This window comes from Pogoniulus pusillus, chromosome 25 (genome assembly GCF_015220805.1).
Source record: "Pogoniulus pusillus isolate bPogPus1 chromosome 25, bPogPus1.pri, whole genome shotgun sequence".
NCBI classification, from domain to species: Eukaryota; Metazoa; Chordata; class Aves; order Piciformes; family Lybiidae; genus Pogoniulus; species Pogoniulus pusillus.
The window spans coordinates 16,773,225-16,797,834 of record NC_087288.1 but is presented as its reverse complement, the minus strand read 5'-3'; the positions used below and the strand labels follow the sequence as shown (position 1 = coordinate 16,797,834).

General features: G+C 43.9%; 1 protein-coding gene across 3 annotated transcripts in view; it reads right to left on the bottom strand.

Annotated features, from left to right (window-relative positions):
- The window catches only part of DISP1 (dispatched RND transporter family member 1), a 132,697-nt gene that overhangs the window by 24,588 nt on the left and 83,499 nt on the right, over positions 1-24,610 (bottom strand). For 2 of the 3 annotated variants that reach the window (XM_064164565.1, XM_064164564.1), the window contains exon 2: positions 20,391-20,927. In XM_064164565.1, coding sequence (XP_064020635.1) covers positions 20,391-20,896 — 506 coding nt within the window. In that variant the 5' untranslated portion in view covers positions 20,897-20,927. Of the gene's footprint in view, positions 1-20,390; positions 20,928-24,610 lie in introns of those variants that run through there. The other variant, XM_064164566.1, reaches the window with a different exon arrangement.

The window sequence follows — 24,610 nt, the reverse complement described above, 5'->3', positions numbered from 1 at the left end:
TCTCCCAGGCCAGGTAGATCTAGGCAATCAACCAGGTTGGAAGAGACCTCCAAGATCATCCAGGCCAACCTAGCACCCAGCCCTAGCCAATCAACCAGACCATGGCACTAAGTGCCTCAGCCAGGCTTGGCTTCAACACCTCCAGGGATGGCGACTCCACCACCTCCCTGGACAGCCCATTCCAATGCCAATCACTCTCTCTGCCAACAACTTCCTCCTAACATCCAGCCTAGATCTCCCCCAGCACAACTTGAGACTGTGTCCCCTTGTTCTATTGCTGGTTGCCTGGGAGAAGAGACCAACCCCACCTGGCTACAATGTCCTTTCAGGTAGTTGCAGACAGCAATGAGGTCACTCCTGAGCCTCCTCTTCTCCAGGCTGCACACCCCCAGCTCCCTCAGCCTCTCCTCATAGGGTTTGTGCTCCAGGACCCTCACCAGTTTTGTTGCCCTTCTCTGGACACCTTCCAGCACCTCAACATCTCTCTTGAATTGAGGGGCCCAGAACTGGACACAGCACTCAAGGTGTGGCCTGAGCAGTGCTGAGTACAGGGACAGAATAACCTCCCTTGTACTACTGGCCACACTGTTCCTGAGTCAAGCCAGGATGCCATTGGCTCTCTTGGCCACCTGGGCACATTGCTGGCTCATCTTCAGTTCCTCTCTACCAGTACCCCCAGGTCCCTTTCTTCCTGGCTGCTCTCAGCCACTCAGTCCCCAGCCTGTAGTGCTGCTTGGGGTTGTTGTGGCCAAAGTGCAGAACCCTGCACTTGGCCTTGTTCAATCTCATCCCATTGACTTCTGCCCACCCATCCAGCCTGTCCAGGTCCCTCTGCAGAGCTCTCCTACCTTCCAACAGATCAACACCTGCTCTTTATGAATATATTCAACACCTAGAAAGGGGGACTGCCTAGTATGGAAGGGAGCCCATATTCACTCTTTCTACAGCTCTCCCAACCCATTCTTCAAGCAAAATCTTAGTAGATGGGTATGCTTTAAATCTCTCTCCTCAAGCTTTACACTGTCTTTCAACTGTCTCTGCAACTATATGGCTAAAGAGATTGCCTCCAGAGAATGTAAAATTTGTTTTAGATAAAACTTTCAAAAGTTGCCTTCAACTAATCTGGCTTACATAAAAGGTCTAATAATGCCCACACAACCATTCTTCATCCTCCCTCTTTCCCATCAAAACCAAACTACTTTTCCCTCTGTTTCCCCCACCTGCAAAATATATTCAGAGCTGAACAAATGATGATGATTAAGTTCTTCAAAGTTAGGGAGGGTTAAAGGTCACACCTGCTATCAAACTGTTTTGTTTCGAGAAGCATGCATTGAAAAAACCAGCCTAGACCCGGGTGAATTCCAGCAGTGTAACCAATCCCTTGCAGCTGTTGTGATGACTCTATTATATTGGTCAATAGGAAAAGCTATCCCTGAAAACTACAGGCAAAAAAAATTCTTTAGTTATGCCCTAAAATGCAGAAATGCATGGCAAAAAAACAGCTCCTTCCCCCTTAATTAATGCTGCTGTAGCTAATGTTTGAAGTATTAGGATTTCACTGAAATAACACCACTAACCCACCCCCCCCCAAAAAATAGTCTAGACAAAAAAGAAATCCTCATCACTTTTCATGAGAAAGAAATGGTGAATTCCATTATTTTGTTGGGACAAAAGCCAAGTCAATCTGTGTATTAAATTACCTCCTTAGTTCGTTCTCACAAGTTTGATGGCAGAAAGTGACAAGCGCAGTTGTTTGCGAGGGGACCAGCACAACCGAGCTGTGATGTAACCTGCAGTCACTGAGTGAAATCTAACACACACTGTGCACCCAGGGAGGAGACAAGAGGGAAAGAAAATAAGGGGTTCTGTTATCTTCTACCACAGTATCACAGTATCACCAAAGTTGGAAGAGACCTCACAGATCATCAAGTCCAACCCTTTACCACAGAGCTCAAGGCCAGACCATGGCACCAAGTGCCACGTCCAGTCCTGCCTTGAACAGCTCCAGGGACGGCGACTCCACCACCTCCCCGGGCAGCCCATTCCAGTGTCCAATGACTCTCTCAGGGAAGAACTTTCTCCTCACCTCCAGCCTAAATCTCCCCTGGTGTAGCTTGAGGCTGTGTCCTCTTGTTCTGGTGCTGGCCACCTGAGAGAAGAGAGCAACCTCCTCCTGGCCATAACCTCCCCTCAGGTAGTTGTAGACAGCAATAAGGTCTCCCCTGAGCCTCCTCTTCTCCAGGCTAACCAATCCCAGCTCCCTCAGCCTCTCCTCGTAGGGCTGTGCTCAAGGCCTCTCCCCAGCCTCGTCGCCCTTCTCTGGACACGCTCAAGCATCTCAATGTCCCTCCTAAACTGGGGGGCCCAGGACTGAACACAGCACTCAAGGTGTGGTCTAAGCAGTGCAGAGTACAGGGGCAGAATGACCTCCCTGCTCCTGCTGGCCACACCATTCCTGATGCAGGCCAGGATGCCACTGGCTCTCTTGGCCACCTGGGCACACTGCTGGCTCATGTTCAGGTGGGTATCAATCAGCACCCCCAGATCCCTTTCTGTCTGGCTGCTCTCCAGCCACTCCAACCCCAGCCTACCACCATTTACTGCAGGTCTTAGCTCCTATTCAACACAGACTTCAGTTCATCCTGTCTTTACTTTAGGCTGCGTATGTATCACATCACCAGGAACTACCTAAAACCAGGCTGGTTAAAAACCTCCAGACATTTCTCAACACCAGATGTATTTGGTTGAGCAGCATCCTTCTGTGCCACACGGTGAAAAGGAGAAGTGGTGCTTTTCATAATGTCTTCCTACCAAATCTGGAAGTTTACTGTAGGAAATAGTAAGTATCTCAGGAGGGTGGATGAGGGCACCACTTGGGACTGGACTACTACAGCTCTAACATTCTCCTCTCTGGCCTAAATAAGCATTTAAGCTATTTTGAACAGCGAGGTGACAGAAAACATCAGGTTTCTGGTTCATGTAAATATTTGTAAATGTCTCCACTGTTTGTGCAAACAGCAAGTTGAATAGAGGCAGTTCACATGTATAAAAGATAGTGGTTTACCTAAGTTTTCAACCTGAGAAAGCACACAACTAGTGCTGTAGCCTCCTGAAAGAACACAGGCTGTGCCACTCGGTCAAATCCTGCCTTCAGATTCTCAGTGAAGCCAAAGTTTCCCTTCTGTTGCAGCACTGAGTGAGTTTTCTCATGAAAGCTGCCAATTACACCCATTGGCATGGGTTTAACAGACAGTTTGGTCCCAATTTCAAGAATCAAAATCAAGCTTTTGGATATTATCACTATTATTAAACCTTGTTCTATAACCTTCGCATCACTTGGACATTACACAGCACAATGCAGTGTTACACAGCACAATGCAACGTTTCATGAGCGTGTTCCTCAGTATGGGACCATTTCAAATGAATTTAACACTTAATAAAATTATGGATGGTTTACTGATTTTGCAGGGTATTTGCTTCACTGATTTAATGCCTTTTAGGGAAATACAAACCCGAGCACGTCAGAGGACAATCAGAGAATCTACATATGCCAAGACATTCTTTCCCAGTCATTCCGTACAGACCTCAGCTGGGGGAAGGGTATCAAAGTATCCCACTTTCTCACACCATGAGGAATCAATGCTAGCTGCTTCCTCAATGGGTGCAAGAAACCCTGCAGAAGGTAGCCATGAAAACTGGGGAAATAGGCTATGCTTTGAAGTGTAGTTGAAGAGAGTTTTCTACCTGCCATGGAACAACAATCAGCATTTTAAAAAAGCATTAGCATAGCTACCAATGACCTAAGAATTTGCAAGAGATAATAATATGATTTTGAGCAGGAGCAGCCCTGTCTACATTGATAGTCTTGAGAAGAGAAGGCTGAGAGAGGATCTTATTAATGTCTATAAATATTGGAGAGGTGGGTGTCAAGATGAAGGTGACAGTCTCCTTTTGGTAGTGCCCAGTAACAGCACAAAGAACCAGTTGTAAGCCTGGGTTCCACCCCAATGTGAGAAGAAATATCTTTACAGTGAGAGTGACAGAGCACTGGAACAGGCTGCCCAGAGAAGCTGTGGGGTCTCCTTCTCTGTAAGGCTTTCAAAACCCAGCAGGATGCGTTCCCATGTGGGCTGCCATAGCTATCACAGCATCACAGTATCACAGTATCACCAAGGTTGGAAGAGACCTCACAGATCATCAAGTCCAACCCTTTACCACAGAGCTCAAGGCCAGACCATGGCACCAAGTACCACGTCCAATCCTGCCTTGAACAGCTCCAGGGACGGCGACTCCACCACCTCCCCGGGCAGCCCATTCCAGTGTCCAATGACTCTCTCAGTGAAGAACTTTCTCCTCACCTCCAGCCTAAATTTCCCCTGGTGCAGCCTGAGGCTGTGTCCTCTCGTTCTGGTGCTGGCCACCTGAGAGAAGAGAGCAACCTCCTCCTGGCCACAGCCTCCCCTCAGGTAGTTGTAGACAGCAATAAGGTCTCCCCTGAGCCTCCTCTTCTCCAGGCTAACCAATCCCAGCTCCCTCAGCCTCTCCTCGTAGGGCTGTGCTCAAGGCCTCTCCCCAGCCTCGTTGCCCTTCTCTGGACACGCTCGAGCATCTCAATGTCCCTCCTAAACTGGGGGGCCCAGAACTGAACACAGGACTCAAGGTGAGGTCTATCCAATGCAGAGTACAGGGGCAGAATGACCTCCCTGCTCCTGCTGGCCACACCATTCCTGATGCAGGCCAGGTGATCCTGCTTTGGCAGGAGAGTTGGACTTAATAATCTCTGGAGGTCACACTCAGCCTCTAACATTCTGTGATTGTTCTTTAAAGTCCATGAAAAGGTATCAATGTAGTGCAAGACATGTGTTTTTACAAACTTATCCAAACAATACCTTCCTAAACCATTTTAAATTCCTCGATATTACCCTGCCTAAATGTTTGACTTCTGACTTCTTTCACATCATTTAGAGTCAATTAATTTCTGTTTCACAGTTTGCAAATATAGGGCTTGAAGCTCTGAAGCAAAAGGGTTTTCCCCTTGCCTTTTTTTCTCCTTTGGAGGAACAACAAAGCAGTTAGACAATGCCTGAGGGGTTACCACCTTGACACACAGCAGCACAGAGGCACTGCCTACGATTGCTGGCCCTCTTTCAAGGTGTACTGAAACAAATAACAGCATGATGGATAACTTCAAAACTGTCAGCACAGACACTTCTCCTCTGTTTCATTAAGATTGGACCTGATTATGCTTAAGATCCATTCCTACCTGGCCTTGTACGAGGCACCGTCCCTGGAGGTCTTCAAGAAAAGACGGATGAGGCACTTAGTGCCATGGTCTAGTTGACTGGCTAGGGCTGGGTGCTAGGTTGGACTGGATGATCTTGGAGGTCTCTTCCAGCCTGGTTGATTCTATGATTCTATGACATGACTCCTTTCTGGGAAACAGCAGCTAGCAGCAGCACAACGCTGTGGTGCCGGCACCAATATCCATCTGATTCTGGTGCTTTGCTGCAGCTAAGTGACCTTTCAGTGCTGGTTGAACAGTACCATCTCTGCCAGTTAGAATCAGCATTAACTGGGCAAGCTCATACCATTGCCTGCCAGAGAGCAGTTTATTCTGAATTCCTAGCTGATTGGACTAGGAACATCTCAGAAAGATAGATGTCAGTCTTTGCAACCACTTTTCCTACTTCTCTGTGGCAACTGGTCTCAGACAAGAAAAGACCTGACTGCTGATAAATGCCATTCCTTACCAAATCCAGCTGAGATCTGTGCTAAGTGACACCTGACTATGAACAATGGCAACCAACCATCATATTTCAGGGTTCAAATCCAGGCACAATCATAGCACAGAAATGGTCACCAGTAGAAACCTGACAGAATCATAGAATCAATCAGGTTGGAAGAGACCTCCAAGATCATGCAGTCCAACCTAGCACCCTGTCCAATCAACTATACCATGTTACCTCCTCAGATCACACCACTTTTTGAGAAAGAAACCCCAACAAAAGAAACAATTCTTTTCTAGCTGAGTTGAAGTATTTCTGCCAAGAGCTGCACAGCTTCTGGGGTTCAGGGCTGCTGTTCTTCCCCTTGGGTCACACTCTTTGGCTGGCCTACCTCTCCCATGATGTGATATTCTGTGGGAAGACATCTACAGCCTTGCTTCATGCAGGACACTTTATGCTTCTCTGACATGCAAAGGAAAGCCTAATTTTCCAAACAACCCTTCAGAGAAAATGAACTGCTTTGATGAGTGTCTCCCCTTTGGCACTGAGCTTGACAAAATTCAGAAATGTATAGCTTAAAGTAGTTGTTACAGGGCTGTAAATGATCACTTGCAGCTAACACAGCAACAGAAGTAGTAACAACTGCTCCAGCAGAATGGGATTCAGAATAAATGCAAATTGTAGACATTGCACCTTCAGTTTCTGGCAGTATGGTCAAACACTGCTTGACATCATCTTACTCTCCTCACAGAGGTGTTCATAAAAGGGATGTATTATTTCTCTTGATGCAAACATCATGGCCATAAATGTACATGGCATATTTGTGAGATGGTGTACTCTTCAGGACAGGAACTTTATCTTCTTTCTGAAACACATTGTGTACCACCAGTGTCTAAACATAGTGACAACAAAGCAAAGAGAGTCAATCATTAAAAAGCCAGGAATAGAAAAACTAAGTTTGTGCTCTTGCCTTTCATTTAAAGATTTGCTTGAGTCAAAAATGGTTAAGTTACAATAAATAGCTGTACTTGCTTAGGGGAAAAAAAATCAATATAAAGACTCCTCTGTCCAAGGATTATGAGGTGTTTAACCTCATTGCTTTCCCTTGCCAGAGGGAAGGTATTCCCTTTGTTGGCAGATCTAGTTACAAGAAGCGATAAAACATAGCTTTTTGTCATTATTACACTCAAGGATAAGCTAAATCCCTGCAGGACAGATGGAGATATGCATCATATTGTACACCTTCCATTAGAACACATAATGCAAACTAAATCCCAGCAGAGGAAGAAAATCCTCGTGTTTTCAGGATGTCATTGACCCAAGAGAACAATCTGAATGGCTCTTAAATATCAGGCTGGCTTTTGCCGCTGCATCTGCGTGCTTTATCATTTTACAAATCACTGCAATCACTCAGACAACAAATCCAACAGATTAAGTTGCCAAAAAGATATTTTACATGCCTCCCAATTTACTAGTTTTGCTATGATATATGGAGTTTTCCTTGCCTCTAAGAATGAACTCCCTCTGGATGTTTCTAAACATGTCATGTTTGTTGTGTTTGTAACTTAGTGTTACTTTCACATCTACAAAGGAAGCACAGGACAGAGCAGAAGGATGCTGTAAAGATGAGAATTCATTTTTCTGCTAAGTTGTTCATTGAAAGCAAGAAAAATGAATACAATTACATTGTTGTCACACACAAAATGCCAAGGAACAAACCAAAAGGATTTCATTTTTTATCTCCAAGGTAGGAGGGTGAGGTGATTTGAAACCAACTACTGTTCCATCCCATTAAAAAATGTAAACTCTCAATGTTGCAGCTTTGCCTAAACTTATATTGTGGATTCTTTCTTCTGAGGCTATCCTTAAGCATGAATTTAAGTAAAATGATAAAGTCTTTGCAACAGAGAGACCAAAAATCAATAAGCTATTTGGCAACTCTATTTTTACAGTTGAAATGCCAAACCTTTATAAAGGTTCATGTCTGCTCTTTTTGTTTTCTTACCGACCTCTTCAGTTCTAGTTGTGGATTTGCTCTGTATTCCCAGCAAGTATGAGCAAATAATATTGTCTGTCTGCAAGGACAGCAACTGCAATGAAGGTGTTAACAATAATGAAATCATTGACTGAGTGGTTCTTGCTCTGACTTCAATTTAGCATAGAAGTGCATGCACTATTGACCTACAGCTTTCACACTGGGCAAAACTAGATACCTTGAATTCCTATATACTTAACCAAGCTAAAGTTTCACTATGGAATCAATATGAAACTTTATTAATGTACTGTATAAACCACCTCCAAATACTTAGATATCTCCCCATAATTTCTGGCTTATGTCAACATACAACAGGAAAAAAAATATTTATGTCAAGTCACCAGAGATGAGAAAAGGTCAATGCAATCATATTGACATCCCCTGTGTGTGTATTTTCATTTGGAAGTCATTTTGTTAAGTTTAGTATCCCAATATCATAGAATGAGGGTAGGAGTTGGAAGGAACCTCTGGAGATTGAAAAAGCAGGATCACCTAAGGCAGGTCATACAGGAACACATCCGTATGAGTCTTGAAAGCCTTTAGACAAGGAGACTACACAACATCTCTGGGCAGCCTGGTCCAGTGCTCCACCACCCTTAAAGAAGTTTTTCCTCATTATATGTTAAAATTAAAACTTCTATTAATTTAGAACACGTGGATGACTTGAAATTTAAATGCTGCTATAAACATCTCCAAGGTTTGAGGGTTTTGGCAGCCCATTCGCTCCATTTCCTTGCTGCTCACATGGTATACATAGAGCAGTTGATGTTGGAAGAGACCTTTGAGATCATCAAGCTCAACCACTTACCTAGAACTCACAGCCCCATCACTACTGCTAAACTGTGTCCACACATCTTTACCTCCAGAGACGGTGACATTAAGGAGCCTAGGATTTTATTTACCAAGGTTTCAGCTTAAGGTTCTTTAGAACCTCATTTTGTTCCTAATACTTTCCCATTTTCATCCTCAACAACTGAACTAATATTATCAGGACAGATGGCTCTTTTCCTTAAGAGCATCTACTTGGTTCACCTGTCCTGAACAGAAAGTACATCATTCTCTATGCAGGAAAATCCACTTTTAAACACAGTTCTTCAACTGTCAATAACAAAACTGCCATAAAACATACTTACACTGGATTATCCTAGCTTTAAATGGCAAAGTTTATACATAATTTAAAGTGCATTCAGCTTTCAAAAGGTTTAATTGGAAGACAGATATACATATTCCTTTAACTTCTGAAGCACTAAGGGCAGGACCACATATAGCACTGCTTGGCAAGTTAAACAAAAGTTCTCAACTATTCAAGACAATAAAAAGGGGTTGGTAAAATACCACCATGAACCTCATTTTCTTCCTAATACCTGCTCATTTTCATCTTCAATACCAACCAAATATTATCAGGACAGATGGCTCTTTTCCTTAAGAGCATCTACTTGGTTCACCTGTCCTGAACAGAAAGGTTCATAGATCATTCTCCATGCAGGAAAATCCATCAGTGCAGGAAGAAGCCAAGTAACACACACTCTACAGATACTGTTCTTGCATTCTTCTCTCCCTAAACTTCCCCCCAATGAGTGTAGCCACTTTTAAACACAGCTCTTCAACTGTCAATAACAAAACTGCCATAAAACATACTTACACTGGATTGTCCTAGCTTTAAATGGCAAAGTTTATACATAATTTAAAGTGTGTTCTGCTTTCAAAAGGTTTAATTGGAAGACAGATAATACATATTCCTTTAACTTCTGAAGCACTAAGGGCAGGACCACATATAGCACTGCTTGGCAAGTTAAACAAAAGTTCTCAACTATTCAAGACAATAAAAAGGGGTTACTAAAATACCACCATGAATCATTAGTTGAAAACAAGCCAACAGCGAATTTGGAGCAGACTAATATTATTTCAAGATCCTTCACAAGTCCAAAGCCATTATAGTCTTTTTTTTTTTTTTCTTTTCTGTGTAATTACAGTGAAATTAACAGATATGTTCTGGGATTTAAATGATGATTGAGGCAGTTTTCTGCATTTTTACTGGGGGGAAAAGAAAAAAGTTCCTTCCTTAGAAATATTTTATTTCAAAGCTGTTTTTCTTACACTTCCCAGTTGAAAGAAGCAATGCAAGGTCATGGTCACATCTTGTATTTCTCTGACAGACAGGAAATTAACATTACCCAAACCATCACAACATACACACAAGAAAAACACCATCCCACATTGCCAAAGAGATGTACAGGCAGAGCACCTATTCTTATTCAAGGTGTTTCTCCACAAGGGCTGAAATCCATGTTTTTAAAGGCATTTACGACTGACATGAAGCATATGCTAGCTTGACTCTGGAGTGGAGAGCCTTCAGACTGTCATATATCACACTTCAAGTGGTACATGCTTCAGCCCCCCTTTCTGTGCAGATGTAAGTCTGTGAACATAAGTCACTAGGGGAGTTTATTTTTGCTCTCAGAAAATCTCCTTTACTGCAAATAAACTACAAGTCCTTACAATCTCTGCAAATTATTAGACTGACTGTGGGGACAAAAATTAGTTTTCACTCTTTCTAGGCATTCCATCTCTTCCAGCAACTAAAAATACTGTTACTTAAACAATTTTGTTCTAAACTTCACTTCCAACACACATGAATTTAGTTACTTTGCATGTCAATTTTGAAATGACATAAAACAAGTCCACACAATATCCCAGACAACTACCAACAGAACAAGGGGACACAGTCTCAAGTTGCGCCAGGGAAAGTACAGGCTGGATGTTAGGAGGAAGTTGTTGGCAGAGAGAGTGATTGGCATTGGAATGGGCTGCCCAGGGAGGTGGTGGAGTCACTGTCCCTGGAGGTGTTCAAGACAAGCCTGTCTGAGGCACTTAGTGCCATGATCTGGTTGACTGGCTAGGGCTGGGTGCTAGGTTGGCCTGGATGATCTTGGAGGTCTCTTCCAACCTGGTTGATTCTATGATGAGCAATATTCAACACGAGTAAAAGATAGAGAAGGATTTAGTGAGCAATTGCACGAAGGATTCTTAGCCTACATTGACACAGAGGAAAAAACTGTACCTATGTAACAAATCCCATTTTATCTCCTGAGATTAAATTTGTTTTGTTTGCTCAGTAACAACCAAGCAAAAAAAAAAAAAAAGGACTTAGTGAACTTCTAAAGGTTTTCAATATTTAATTAAGCCCTAAAAAAAGCACTGCAAGATTAAATATGCTATAAAGCAGACTCCATATAAACAAAACTGTTCAACAAAACATTAGCAAACATTCATCCATTTGCCTCAATGAACTAAATGAAACTGGGAATGTAACGCAAGAATCTGGTGGAACACTATCCCATTAACATAGAACCATAGAATCAACCAGGTTGGAAGAGACCTCCAAGGTCATCCAGTCCAACCTCGTACCCAGCCCTAGCCAGTCAACCAGACCATGGCACTAAGTGCCTCAGCCAGGCTTTGCTTCAACACTTCCAGGGACGGTGACTCCATCTCCTCCTTGGGCAGCCCATTCCAATGGCAAACACTGGAAAAGTGGGAGCAGGGATGAATGGAAGTTTTCTCTAGTCCAATACATTCAATTATTTATGATTTTATGGAGGGACATTGAGATGCTTGAGTGTGTCCAGAGAAGGGCAACGAGGCTGGGGAGAGGCCTTGAGCACAGCCCTACGAGTAGAGGCTGAGGGAGCTGGGATTGGTTAGCCTGGAGAAGAGGAGGCTCAGGGGTGACCTTATTGCTGTCTACAACTACCTGAGGGGAGGTTGTGGCCAGGAGGAGGTTGCTCTCTTCTCTCAGGTGGCCAGCACCAGAACAAGAGGACACAGCCTCAAGCTACACCAGGGGAGATTTAGGCTGGAGGTGAGGAGAAAGTTCTTCACTGAGAGAGTCATTGGACACTGGAATGGGCTGCCCGGGGAGGTGGTGGAGTCGCCGTCCCTGGAGCTGTTCAAGGCAGGACTGGACGTGGCACTTGGTGCCATGGTCTGGCCTTGAGCTCTGTGGTAAAGGGTTGGACTTGATGATCTATGAGGTCTCTTCCAACCTTGGTGATACTGCGGAAAAAACCCCACACAATTAACTTCCAAATAGAATCAAGTCTTTAATCAAGCCTTTAAGAGACTTCTTTATATAACAGATACCCTGGGCAGAAATCTCATGGCAATCCCAGTGTAGCAAATCTAAGGCCAAATTGCTCAGGCTGTTTGGGTTTTTCTTGTTGTTGTTGTTGTTTTGTTTTACTGTTCGAGCACCACTGACTACTTAAACACTATACACATCATTATTAGTGACTTTAAGATGAAGACAACATCAAAAGACAATCAGAGAGGAGGGACAAGTGATTTTGGAAGGAGTTATAGACAAAGGCAATGATGGCAGCTGACAAAGAGCTTTCCAAAGTCCTTGTTCCATATTCTGCTCTTTCCACCCATCACAACAAAGACCAAAATCTTCTAAGAAGTAGACATACTCAAATCTTTCAAATGCTGCCTCTTGAAGAGTGCTGAAAATTAGGTCACTGGCCAGATTTAATGTAGACTCTTGCTCTTTGTTATCTAGTGTTCACAGGATGATGGGATGTCAGGCATTGGAAGGGACCTCTGGACATTGAGACCACCCTCCCTGCCAGAGAAGGACCATAATCTAGTGCAGGTCACACAGGAATGCATCGAGACAGATCTTGAAAGTCTCCAGAGAAGGAGACTGCACAACCTCTCTGGGGAGCCCATTCCAGTCCTCTGTGACCCTTACAATACAGAAGTTCTTCCTCGTGTTGAGGTGGAATTTCCTATGCTGTAGTTTATACCCATCACCCCTCATCCTATTACAGGGCACAACTGAGAAGAGTCACAGGATGTTGGGAGTTGGAAGTGACGCAAAGCGATCATCAAGTCAAATCTCTCTGCCATAGCAGGACTACATAATCCAGCTCAGGTCACAGAGGAACACATGCAGACAGGCCTTGAAAGTCTTCAGAGCAGGAGACACCACAAGCGCCCTGGGCAGCCTGTGCCAGTGCTCTGTGACCCTTGCAGTAAAGAAGTTCCCCCTTGTGTTGAGGTGAAACCTCCTTTGCTGCAGCTTACATCCACAGCTCCTTGTCCTACCACAGGGAACAAGTGAGCAGAGCCTGTCCCCCTCCTCCTGACCCCCAGTCCTCAGATATTTGTAACCATTTATCCAATCCCCTCTCAGTCTTCTCTTCTCCAGACTAAGCAGCCCCAGGTCCCTCAGCCTCTCCTCACAAGGCAGTGTTTCAGTCCCCTGATCAACCTTGCAGCCCTCTGTTGGACTCTCTTCCTCTTATACCCTCAGCCCTCATCTATTTATAAACATCTTTAGATCCCCTCCAGGTCTTCTCTTTACCAGACCAAAAAAAGCCCCAGGTCCCTCAGCCTCTCCTTATAGAGCATACACTGTAGCCCTTAAATCATCTTCGTAGCCCTCTGCTGCACTCTTTTGAGCAGATTCCAATCCCTTCTGAACTGGGGAGCCCAAAACTGAAGGCAGCTTTAAAAAAATCCATGTAGGAGTTCCAGTGAACAGTTAAAGTTGCTGAAATGAGAATAATTTAAAGTACTGTATATACATATAATCAGCTCTGCAAGCCTGCAGAATGTACCAGATAACAATTATCCTTTTCCTGGAATCAAGCAGAGAGCTGTTTCATAATAAAGACTTGTTATTCAGATTGGTATTTGGCAAACATTCCCTTGCTTTTGGAGAAAAAAAAATAAGAAAGAAAAGAGCTTTTTATGTCTTTCTGCTTCTCATCTTTATGCCAAGTAACTAGATGGAAAGTATAAAATATCTAAGAGGCAGCTATAGTGTTCTACCCTCACTTCATAGCTTTTTCACTTTCATAGATCTCCTCTTTAAAGCATTAATTAAAGTAGTAGGATTCAGGTCTATCTGCAATACTGTTTAAACAGTGTGTGGCACAGAACACTCTGAGATACAGCAGAGCTCAGAATCCCAGAACCATCACATAAATCTGCAATGTCAAAACAGTTCAAAAGAGGGCTTAAATCTAACTGAATAGAAGATGTGTGGTGAGCCTGGAGATAAGGAAGATTTACCAGTTTCCTGACTCTGCAGTGCCACGGTTTTTGTCTTGCTTGGAACTTACATTGCCTTGAGCCTTGAGCACAGCCCTACGAGGAGAGGCTGAGGGAGCTGGGATTGGTTAGCCTGGAGAAGAGGAGGCTCAGGGGAGACCTTATTGCCGTCTACAACTACCTGAGGGGAGGTTGTGGCCAGGAGGAGGTTGCTCTCTTCTCTCAGGTGGCCAGCACCAGAACAAGAGGACACAGCCTCAAGCTGCACCAGGGGAAATTTAGGCTTGAGGTGAGGAGAAAGTTCTTCACTGAGAGAGTCATTGGACACTGGAATGGGCTGCCCGGGGAGGTGGTGGAGTCGCCGTCCCTGGAGCTGTTCAAGGCAGGATTGGACGTGGCACTTGGTGCCATGGTCTGGCCTTGAGCTCTGTGGTAAAGGGTTGGACTTGATGATCTATGAGGTCTCTTCCAGCCTTGGTGATACTGTGATACTGTGTGATACTGTGATACATTTGTCCAGCCCTCAAAAACTTTGAAGCCACCAATTTGAGCTACCTAATCTGGTAGGAGATGAGAAGCAATTTACATATACCCCAAAGCCTTAGAATTTTAGCTAGCTAATGATTCTGTGAGGCTTTAAACTGATCTTATTCTTGTGTTCTAGCTTGAGATGGCTGCAGGATCATAGAGAGGATCATCCCACATGTCCTTCTATCCTGCCTTTTTCACCTGAGATAATTCAGATGCTTTTCAGAGCAGTTCTCTTTAATTATCTGCTTTAGTCAAAAGCATTGACATTATAGTCTTGAAATATAAATAATGGTAGGTGATATAGAGCAGGTCTAGTCCATGCAGAGAGTACTTGTCTGGATTTATTGGGTCAATACTGGAGAAGTGCAAGCACTACAGCACTGGCCCTTTGGAGTGGTTTCCTTATCAGCAGTACTATTGGTTCCTTTCACAGACCCCTGACCTCTCCTACCCCACCTTTTGTCTCCAGTCTGTAGATCTAAGTTTTCTAGTATACTTAGGTGCAATAAGAAGAGGGAGGTTCTCCTCTCACACTATTCAGCCCTAGTTAGACCACATCTGGAATACTGTGTACAGTTCTGGGCCCCTCAGTTCAAGATGGGGGCCAGGGAACTGTTGGACAGAATGCAAGGGAGGGCTACAAGGATGATTAAAGGACAGGAGTATCCCTCTTAGAAGATAAGACTGAGAGACCTGGGGCTGTTCAGTCTGGACAGGAGAAGATTAAAGCATCCCTCTCACAAGGAAGGACTGAGAGACCTGGGGCTGTTCAGTCTGGACAGGAGAAGATTAAAGCATCCCTCTCACAAGGAAAGACTGAGAGACCTGGGGCTGTTCAGTCTGGACAGGAGAAGGATAAAGTATCCCTCTCACAAGGAAGGACTGAGAGACCTGGGGCTGTTCAGTCTGGACAGGAGAAGGCTAAAATATCCCTCTCACAAGGAAGGACTGAGAGACCTGGGGCTGTTCAGTCTGGACAAGAGAAGACTAAAGCATCCCTCTCACAAGGAAGGACTGAGAGACCTGGGGCTGTTCAGTCTGGACAGGAGAAGGCTAAGGGGAGATCTTACTGATTTCTGCAACTATCACCTGAAGGGTGTCTGTCAGGAGGATGGAGCCAGTCTCTTTCCAGTGATGCAGTGATACAATGAGGGGCAACTGACAAACTCAATCACAGGAAATTCCAACTCAACACACGAAAAAAAACCATTTTTACTGTAAGGATGGTAGAGCACAGGACCAAGCTGCCCAGAGAGGCTGTGGAGTCCCCTTCTCTAGAGATCTTCACATCCCGCCCAGACCTGTTCCTGTATGACCTGCCTAAGTGGTCCTGCTCTGTGGGAGGCTGGATTCGATCTCTGGAGGCCCCTTCCAGTCCCTGCTATTCTATGATTATAGGTGTAGAAGAGATTCCAAAGGAGCTGGCATCAAGATCAGCAAGGATGTAGGTAACTTTTAACTGGTGTGCTCCCATACAAGTCTGAAAGAAGCAGTTCACTTCAGTACCAGAGAAAGCAGTCCCAGACAGCACTGTTACTCCACTGCTACTTTTCACAGCCCTGAGCTGACTTTCTGAAAGCACATCTTTCCCTTCTGCTCCTGTTTACATGCGTGCACTCCCATACAGATAACAGATTCTGGGAAATTTAGGCTTGAGGTGAGGAGAAAGTTCTTCCCTGAGAGAGTCATTGGACACTGGAATGGGCTGCCCGGGGAGGTGGTGGAGTCGCCGTCCCTGGAGCTGTTCAAGGCAGGATTGGACGTGGCACTTGGTGCCATGGTCTAGCTTTGAGCTCTGTGGTAAAGGGTTGGACTTGATGATCTGTGAGGTCTCTTCCAACCTTGGTGATACTGTGATATTGTGAAGAGTAGATTTAGACTGGAGGTTAGGAACAAGTTGTTTACCATGAGGGTAGTGGAACGCTGCAACAGGTTGTCCAGGTAGGTGGTTGGGGCCCCATCTCTATAAGATATTCAAGGTGATGCTCGACAGGGTCCTGGGCAATCTGATCTAGTTGAGGATGTTCCTGCTTATTGCAGAAGGGGTTGGACTAGATGACTTTTGGAGGTCCCTTCTAAGGCAGACCATTCTATGATTCTGTGAAAAGTATTTGCTTTTATGTTGCAAGCCTTTTTCACCCACTCAGCAGCTGCCCAGACATTTCAATTACAGTGTATAAATGACATTTCCATGTGATTCAGTTTAAACCTCAAAAGCTGAGCACGCTACAAAATTCCAGATCCAGCAGCTTTTAAGTGTGACAAGTGTGACATTATTTCACTCTGTCTTCTTTATACACTCCAATCTGCAAGGATATACCAGAGCCACATTCCTTTAATGCTAGGTCACTGATGAACATTAAGCCTTGGGCTTCAAAACCTGACAAAACCTGTCCTGCTGAAACAGTTGGTTACCTGCTCAGAGCTGTGAGCCTTAGCCATACAGTTTGCAAAGTGTGTTCAACTCCCTCTGTCTAATTGTATCTTTTTCCTCTCCCTTCAAATGCTAACAATATTTGAACAGATTCTTTATAAACACAAAGGACCAAAATGGAAGTTAACTTGCCCACACGCTGCATTTAATGAATGTATCTTATGAGAACCTGCATTTTAAGTAACCCTGCCAAAACATGCATATATTATAAAGCTGGATGATTGCCAATGAGCCTTGCAAGGAAAAGTCTCTGGAGAAGAAGCTGTTGTGCAGATTATAGGCTCAAAAGGTAATAAAGCGTGGAACAAAGATCATGTTAAAATATCACACACCTCAGTGTTACTCTTCTCTGTACAGAAAGCTACCTGAGCATGTGAAAAATGAACACAATATAGAATCATAGAATTGTTTTGGTTGGAAAAGACCTTTAAGGTCATCAAGTCCAACCTTCAACATAAGGCCACCATAGCAATTAAACTGTGTCCCAGAGTGCCATGTCCACATGCTTCTAGAACACCTCCAGGGATGGTGACTGCACCACCTCCCTGGGCAGCCTGTTCCAAAGCCTGACTGCTCTTTCATGAAAGAAATTTCTCCTAATATCCAACCTAAATCTCCCCTGGCATAATTTTAGGCCTTTTCCTCCTGTTTATCACATGTCACTAGGGAGAAGAGATGGAACCCCACCTCGTTACAACCTCTGTTCAATGAGGTCTCCCTTCAGCTTCCTCTTCTCCAAACAATCCCAGCTCCCTCAGCCACTCCTCATAAGAACTGTTCTCTAGACTCTTTTCCAACTTTGTTGCTCATCCCTGGACACAATCCAGCAACATTTATCACCTACAAGACTTACCACCAATTCTCTTTAGCACTGCAAATAACTACCTGTGAGACAATTTGCTTTTCCCTGAACACATATTCATCCACCTTCAAGGCTGAATCTGCTTGCTCCCTGTTTTTAAGCCTCTGTCAACATCTTCATTAACAATGGCCTCTCAGTACAATAAACTCGACTGAAAATGCAGTGGGAGAGTACCACATTTAGACTCATGTTGTAGATTATTCAGAGAGAAAAGAAGTCTCTGGTTCCACGCTAATACCACAGGTGATGCAGTCTGACATATGCATTGTCCATTAATGCAGCCATGGCTGCTTTAAGGAGGTTTTAGCACATGGTAAGTCCAGCTTCCCCACCATGGCATGGGACCCAAGTTCTGTTTACCAAACAAAGCTAAGAGAACAGCCACCAGAAGCTAGTTGGCTTTTAGATGGAGGACTGGAGGACTCATTTGACTTGCTGACCTACTGTGATGGTTTGGGGATTCCCCACCCCTCCCCTCCCACTTTAGAAATCACCCAGACTAGACTCAGCCAGCCCTGGAAATTGAAATGAAGCTTATATTTACAGCTAGCACAATATAGAAACAGAGATTTACAGTATATACAGTTATAGACAGAAATATACACGGTAAAAGGTAACACAGAAAGACAACAGCCCTCCCAGAAACCTGAGTCCCCAGGAGGGGCTCCCAACCACCCCTTCACCTTCCCCCCACCCCTCTCAACCTTACCCCAGTCCCAAGGAAGAAAGGAGGTTCAGTCAGGGGGTTAGGAAGCAAAGTGGCTTAGCCCAAAATGGAGGGTGAGGTTAGAGAGTAAGATGCAGCTCAGCCAGCAGCCCAAGTGAGAGTGGTTATCTATGTTCTTATTTCTTGTTCCCATATATCTCAGCAAGCCTATGAGTGCAGCAGACATCACCACTGTTTTCTTTCCACAGCCTGTAATCTAGTTCTTCTCACCAAAACATTCTAGCCTGCTTCAAACTAGCACACCTACGAGCTACACTGCAACTGCCTTATTGCTGAGAGAATTCATTTGCCTTAGCTAGAAGCAAGCCCAGAACAGGAACCAACTGATATATGTCAAGCATGCTAAGGCATAGAGCTGAGTAAATAAGTAGAGGTGCTTTAAAGGTCAGATGTGTAGGTGTTGATTGCTAACAGCAAGGCAAACACTTATCATGAATCATTACTTATAATTTATGTGCATTTATGTACAAATGTACACCATGGTAAGGAAGTGCACAATGAAAAGGAAAGCATCTTGACTCAGGATCCCAATCAGAGTCTCTCAAAAAAGCCTCAGTGCTTGTGAAGTGCTATGGAAAATATTAGTTTACCATATCTAGAAGAACTTTTTGTTGTTACTTTTTCTAGACCAGAAACAGATTGCAGACAACATTTGTTCCCTTTCTCAAGGCTATGGAATACAGATGAAGTTTAACAGTCCTGCTGCACAGAGAGAAATATAATGAAATCAGTGCATGCATTCTGAGAGCTTGAAAAGCATGAGTGACTTGAATCTGTAATGGTTCAAGCTTCTGCATACCTTTGCAAACAAAATCATACAAAAGTTCTCATCTTTGCTTAATACTTAACCAAGTATGAGTTTGAAAAAGCAGCCTGTTTGTAAGCAGTTCCAACAACTAAGATTTTTTCCATTTATAAAAGGAATGACAGACAGGGAAAAGCTGATTTTTGTTTTATATTGCTATCCTTATTTTCATCTGCTTTCACCTTCAGGAAAAAAGCTTTATTCACTTTGACTTTTTCCACATTATGTATTTGTCTCAATCTGATATTTTCTGAAGTTGAGAATGAGTTCCTGCATTTCATCATACCAGAATCATTATACCTTACTGAGAAATACTTGTAACTCCAAGTATTTGAGCAAGGATCCAGATGTTGGATGACAGTGAGATGGGTAGCTCTTATTACCCCACTGAAAATTCATCCAGTTTGGCCCAACTGCAAGTCATCAGGGAAAAAAAAGAAGAAAGAAAAACTATAAAGGCTTAGAATTGCTTTACTGAAACAGGGAAATTTGTTTTTTGAAGCTGCCTCTTAGACTAACTGAATTTACCCAGGAGCAGTAGACTGTAGAAGATTTTCCTTGTGACCGCTGCTCATTGCAGCTGAGAGTGCTGCAAGTGGAACTCCAAAGCTAACAAAGAGGCAAGTTCATACAAAGTGGAGGATAGGAAATATTACAACCTGGAACAATCTGAAAGTTCTCAATCCAAGCACAACTTTGAAGTTTTGTACACTGAGGCAACTCACTGAACCAGTTGCTCTGACAAAGAAAAAACACCCAGCACACTGATAGAATTGTTGGAAGTATTTATCAATGCACCTTTTTGAGGAGATATGGATTTTGATTAGGCTGTGCAGACACATCAGCTCTTTCAGTGTTTTCTTAGCTATCTCTGTATTGGTTTATTTCACACAACACAGGCATACACTGTGTCTGCTAGAAGAGTGAATAAGCTTCCAAACAATTCCCAAGAGGGAGGAAAACCAGACTTTTTTTTCCCTAGGAAGAACTAATTCACTTCAGGAATACTCATGCATCCCAGCAAAACTAGTTTCTCAACTTGATTTCTTCTGATAAAAAGAGGACAAAAAAGTTGGCAATGCACTTGCAAAAACACTGGGGAAGAAATTTGGTTCACTTCATTTTAGATCTTCTGTTTTCCTAAGAAAATGAAATGGTTATGGGAAAGGTTATCTATATTGAGAACTACCAAACAATACAATCTGCTTACCTTATCCTGGCTATATGTTGCTGCACAGGCTGATGCTGAAAATGGTCAGGCCACTGATGGTGAAGGCAGAAGGATGGGGAGGGCTGAAGACAGCAGGCAGGCTGATATATGGGAGTGTGTTTTTGGCAAACAGATGCTGAATACTCAGCATGTGGCTGCATGCAGCACGAAGTCATAGGAGACGATGCTGAGCTGCCAACCACTGAATGACATTCTTGCTTGGCATTATGGCTGTTTAAAGAATGATGGTATGGGCAAGGGTGGCAACATTGTGACAACATCTGCTGAGTTCTTTGGTTGTCTAAAGGCAGAAAGGATGGTTTGATTGTACCATTAAGTTGCAGGCAGCCATTTGGACTTGATTTTGCTCTTGGTGCTTCCTTGGATGGGAGCTGTTGGACCACGACATCTCCATCATTAGCTGCAACAATGCCTGGGCCTGTAGCATTTGACAAGATGCTGCCATTGCTCAGAACCACAGAGTCACTGACATTGCTCATAGCCATGCTCCGGGTTCTTGGTGGACACCTGATGATCCTGCAGAAACAAATAAAGCAGAAGTTTTACAGAGATGTGGTATTTTCAGAGGCCCAGAAAGAACTCTCTATTGAAAGGAGCAGAGCTCTTCTCACATCTTCATCTTTCACAACACAGGGAAAGGAATCAGATGCACATTGCCAGGAACATTTTGAACCCGTTCATTTAACAAAACCTTGAGAGCAGTTATGCAAGATGCTCAGTGATTAAACCAAAATCTAATCCAACTGAACAGACATTGGACAGGCTTTGGGTCACAGCTAGCAAGTAATGCTTGAGATGCACAGGGACAAGACTGAATAACAGCCACTCTTCATGAGAACAGAGCTTGCTGTAAAGCACACAGCCATCCACACCTTGCACTGCAATTCGCCTGTGTGCCTTAAAATCCCACAGGAGACAGCACCAGACAATAGAGAATTTTTTTTTAAACAATCATTCATGTGTTGCTTTCAGTAATCTCTTTTCCTGCCTCCAATTTCTAGTGGAAATGAGGCATATTTGTGCTTTTGAAGAAACTAATTTGAAATGCTTTATTTAAGTAAATCGAGCCACTTCAGCAGACATCTGTCAACATCTCTGGATGGTAAACTAGGTCTTTAGCAGAAGCTCAAAACGAGCTGTTAGGACCACTAAAGCATAGAATACAACCACATTTTGCCCACATTAAAAGAAGAAAAAAACAACCAAAGAAACAAACTAAAATCCTAGGATTCACTTACTGCCGACTGCAAAGCTCACGCTTCCCAGTGACAGGTATTCCACAGGCAGTTAAGAAATGCACTGTGCTATAATAGTAAATATTTTCTTCTAAAGTCTTGTCTTTTCCCAGAAAAATGTAAAGAAGTGAAAAATATTAACACTGGAAAGGTGATTGAGGAGCTTGGCTGAAACTCAAAACTTGTCTGAGGCGCTCACAGCAGCCAATTTCCTCCACGTTAACTATAATCACCTTTTAATAAGATGGGAAAGTTAAGTTAGAGATGACAATTTGGATAAATAACATGAAAGGTCAAACATCACCCTTATCTAAAAATGTGTTTCCCATGTTAGGTGGTAGGGGAGGGAGGAGGAGGAAGGAGAAAGAGGAAGAAATTAGTACACTAATTATCTACTATTTAGGAGAATGAAACGTCACTTGCTTAGAAACCAGCATCAGTTAATTACAACTGCTTTGGCTAACAATGCTAACCTTGTAACACTGAATTTCATCAACAGCATTCCAAGTGGAATTTGCCAAGCTTGCATTACAGACACTGAACTCTGCAGAAAGACACAACAGCCAGCTAAGTGAGGAAGTTGAACTCATTTTCTTCCTGGATACCTTTTGCTGAGTTCTCAGAGAGGTAGGCTTGCCCAGCCAGCTGAGCTATTTAATTGCCTGAATGCTAATTCTCAGCAGAAAGTGTTTTGCAGAGTGGAATGCTACCCCTGGCAGCCCCACCCAGCATCTCTCCTAGACAGAGCTAAATCCTTCACTTCTGAAACGAAAATTAATCCTCTGCTATTTGTTCTAGATCATGTGCAAAGCCAGATGCCCTGGGAAATCACTTCCACTTAGATAACTGCTCAGAAGAGGAGAATATCCTGCTCAACAAGAATATTTTTCCAGTCTCCAATTCCACACATTCCTGCTGGGTACCCCCTCCCTGTCCCGGGCAAGTCAAGCCCGTGAAGGACATTCTGCTGAGCACAGAGAGGAAATTCAAGTGGCTGGCTAACCCTGCTTTCAGTCTGAAGAGACACATTAGTTATGCAAAATGGTGTTTGAACAGTCTGGTTCTCTCTTGCACTGTAGGCAGCCTCAAAGCCTGCTGAAGTGGACAGAGCAAGAGCTGGATGTCAAGGCAGAGAAAGCTCCTCCTGAGGTGTTTGGCAGCATTATAGGAATTTTTGGCTGCTTGTTTTCACATTTGCTCACGTAAGAGGCTGTACAGTGGTGTTTGTTACATTCCCACTCCTAAGTTAGTTTGCCATATCCATATCATCACTTTAAACTGCTGTATGCTGATCAAAGTTACAGACTCAGGGATTGCACTGGGTCGGAAAGGACTCTCAAATGTCATATTGTCCAAGCCCCCTGCAGTGAGCAGGGGCACCTCCAACTAGACCAGGCTTCCCAGGGCCACAAGTCTGATCTTGAATGTCTCCAGGGACAGGACCTCAAACACATCCCTGGGTAATCTGTTCCAGTATTTAACTCTCATTGCGAAGAGCTTCCTCCTAATGTTCAACTTAAACCTAACCTGCTCCAGTTTAAAACCAGTGCCCCTCGACCTATCACCACTGTTCCACAGACTACTATTGTAACTGAAAATAAGGTGTGGAGATATTGCAAATACATAGCCCTTCAAGAAGACAGATGCACTCTCCTTTTGCTTTAACTCTCAGGACATCTGCAGTGTGCAGCAACTGAGGTAACACAGCATAATTTTTAGTAGCAGTTTCAAATCACTTTATAAATGAACCCACACATGTGCCAAGCTCCTCACACCTACAGAACCACAAAATGCCAGGTTGGAAGGAACCTCGAGGAACAACTGGTCCAACCTTTCTAGGTGGTAGCATGGCTGAAATGAGATGGCTCAGCACCCTGGCAAACTGAGTCTTAAAACTGGCCGGTGTAGGGGGATCCACTGCTTCCCAGGTCTAGCTGTTCTCAGACACACACTTGGAATCTTCAGTGTGCCTGTGCTCCTTGTTAATAATGACATGGGGATTGAATTACAACTTTTGTTTGAGACAGCCTAGAAGTCTGGATGAAATGCTCCATTTTCAACAGCTCTAATATCTACCTGCATGCCTTTCAGTTTAAACACAATCTTCAGAAGACTTTTTAGAAACTAGTAAATTCAAGGCAAAAAAAGCCAAAGACTATCCCCATCATCAGTACCACAACATGCAATTCTGGTTTTTTCTCTTGACTACTCCTTAGCTGTTTCAAGCTAGAAACATTTTAACAGATCAAGCCATTTCTTTTTCCTCTTTCTTCCTAAGCCTGGAGTTTTGTCCACTTTCACAGGGTCTTTGAGCAAGGCAATGGAAGAGAGATGTTGAGGTGCTGGAAGGTGTCCAGAGAAGGGTGACAAAGTTGGGGAGGGGCCTGGAGCACAAACCCTATGAGGAGAGGCTGAGGGAGCTGAGGGTGTGCAGCCTGCAGAAGAGGAGGCTCAGGGCAGACTTCATTGCTCTCTACGACTACCTGAAGGGAGGTTGTAGCCAGGTGGGGTAGGTCTCTTCTGCCAGGCAACCAGCAACAGAACAAGGGGACACAGTCTCAAGTTGTGCCAGGGGAGGTCTAGGCTGGATGTTAGGAGGAAGTTGTTGTCAGAGAGAGTGATTGGCATTGGAATGGGCTGCCCAGGGAGGTGGTGGAGTCACCATCCCGGGAGGTGTTCAAGAAGAGACTGGCTGAGGCACTTAGTGCCATGGTTTAGTTGATTGGATAGGGCTGGGGACAGGTTGGACTGGATGATCTTGGAGGTCTCTTCCAACCTCGCTGATTCTAAGCACCTGCTTAATTTGTAGCCCTTTCAATGTCAATGCAAGACTATTTTGCATGTTTAAGGTAGACAGCTGACTGAGTATTTTATTCAGCCACAGCTAAGAAGAATTGAGACTCAAACCAGTTCTCCAGAATATGAGCTGGGCTGTACTTTTCATTTGGTTTGGTAATGTTGCCT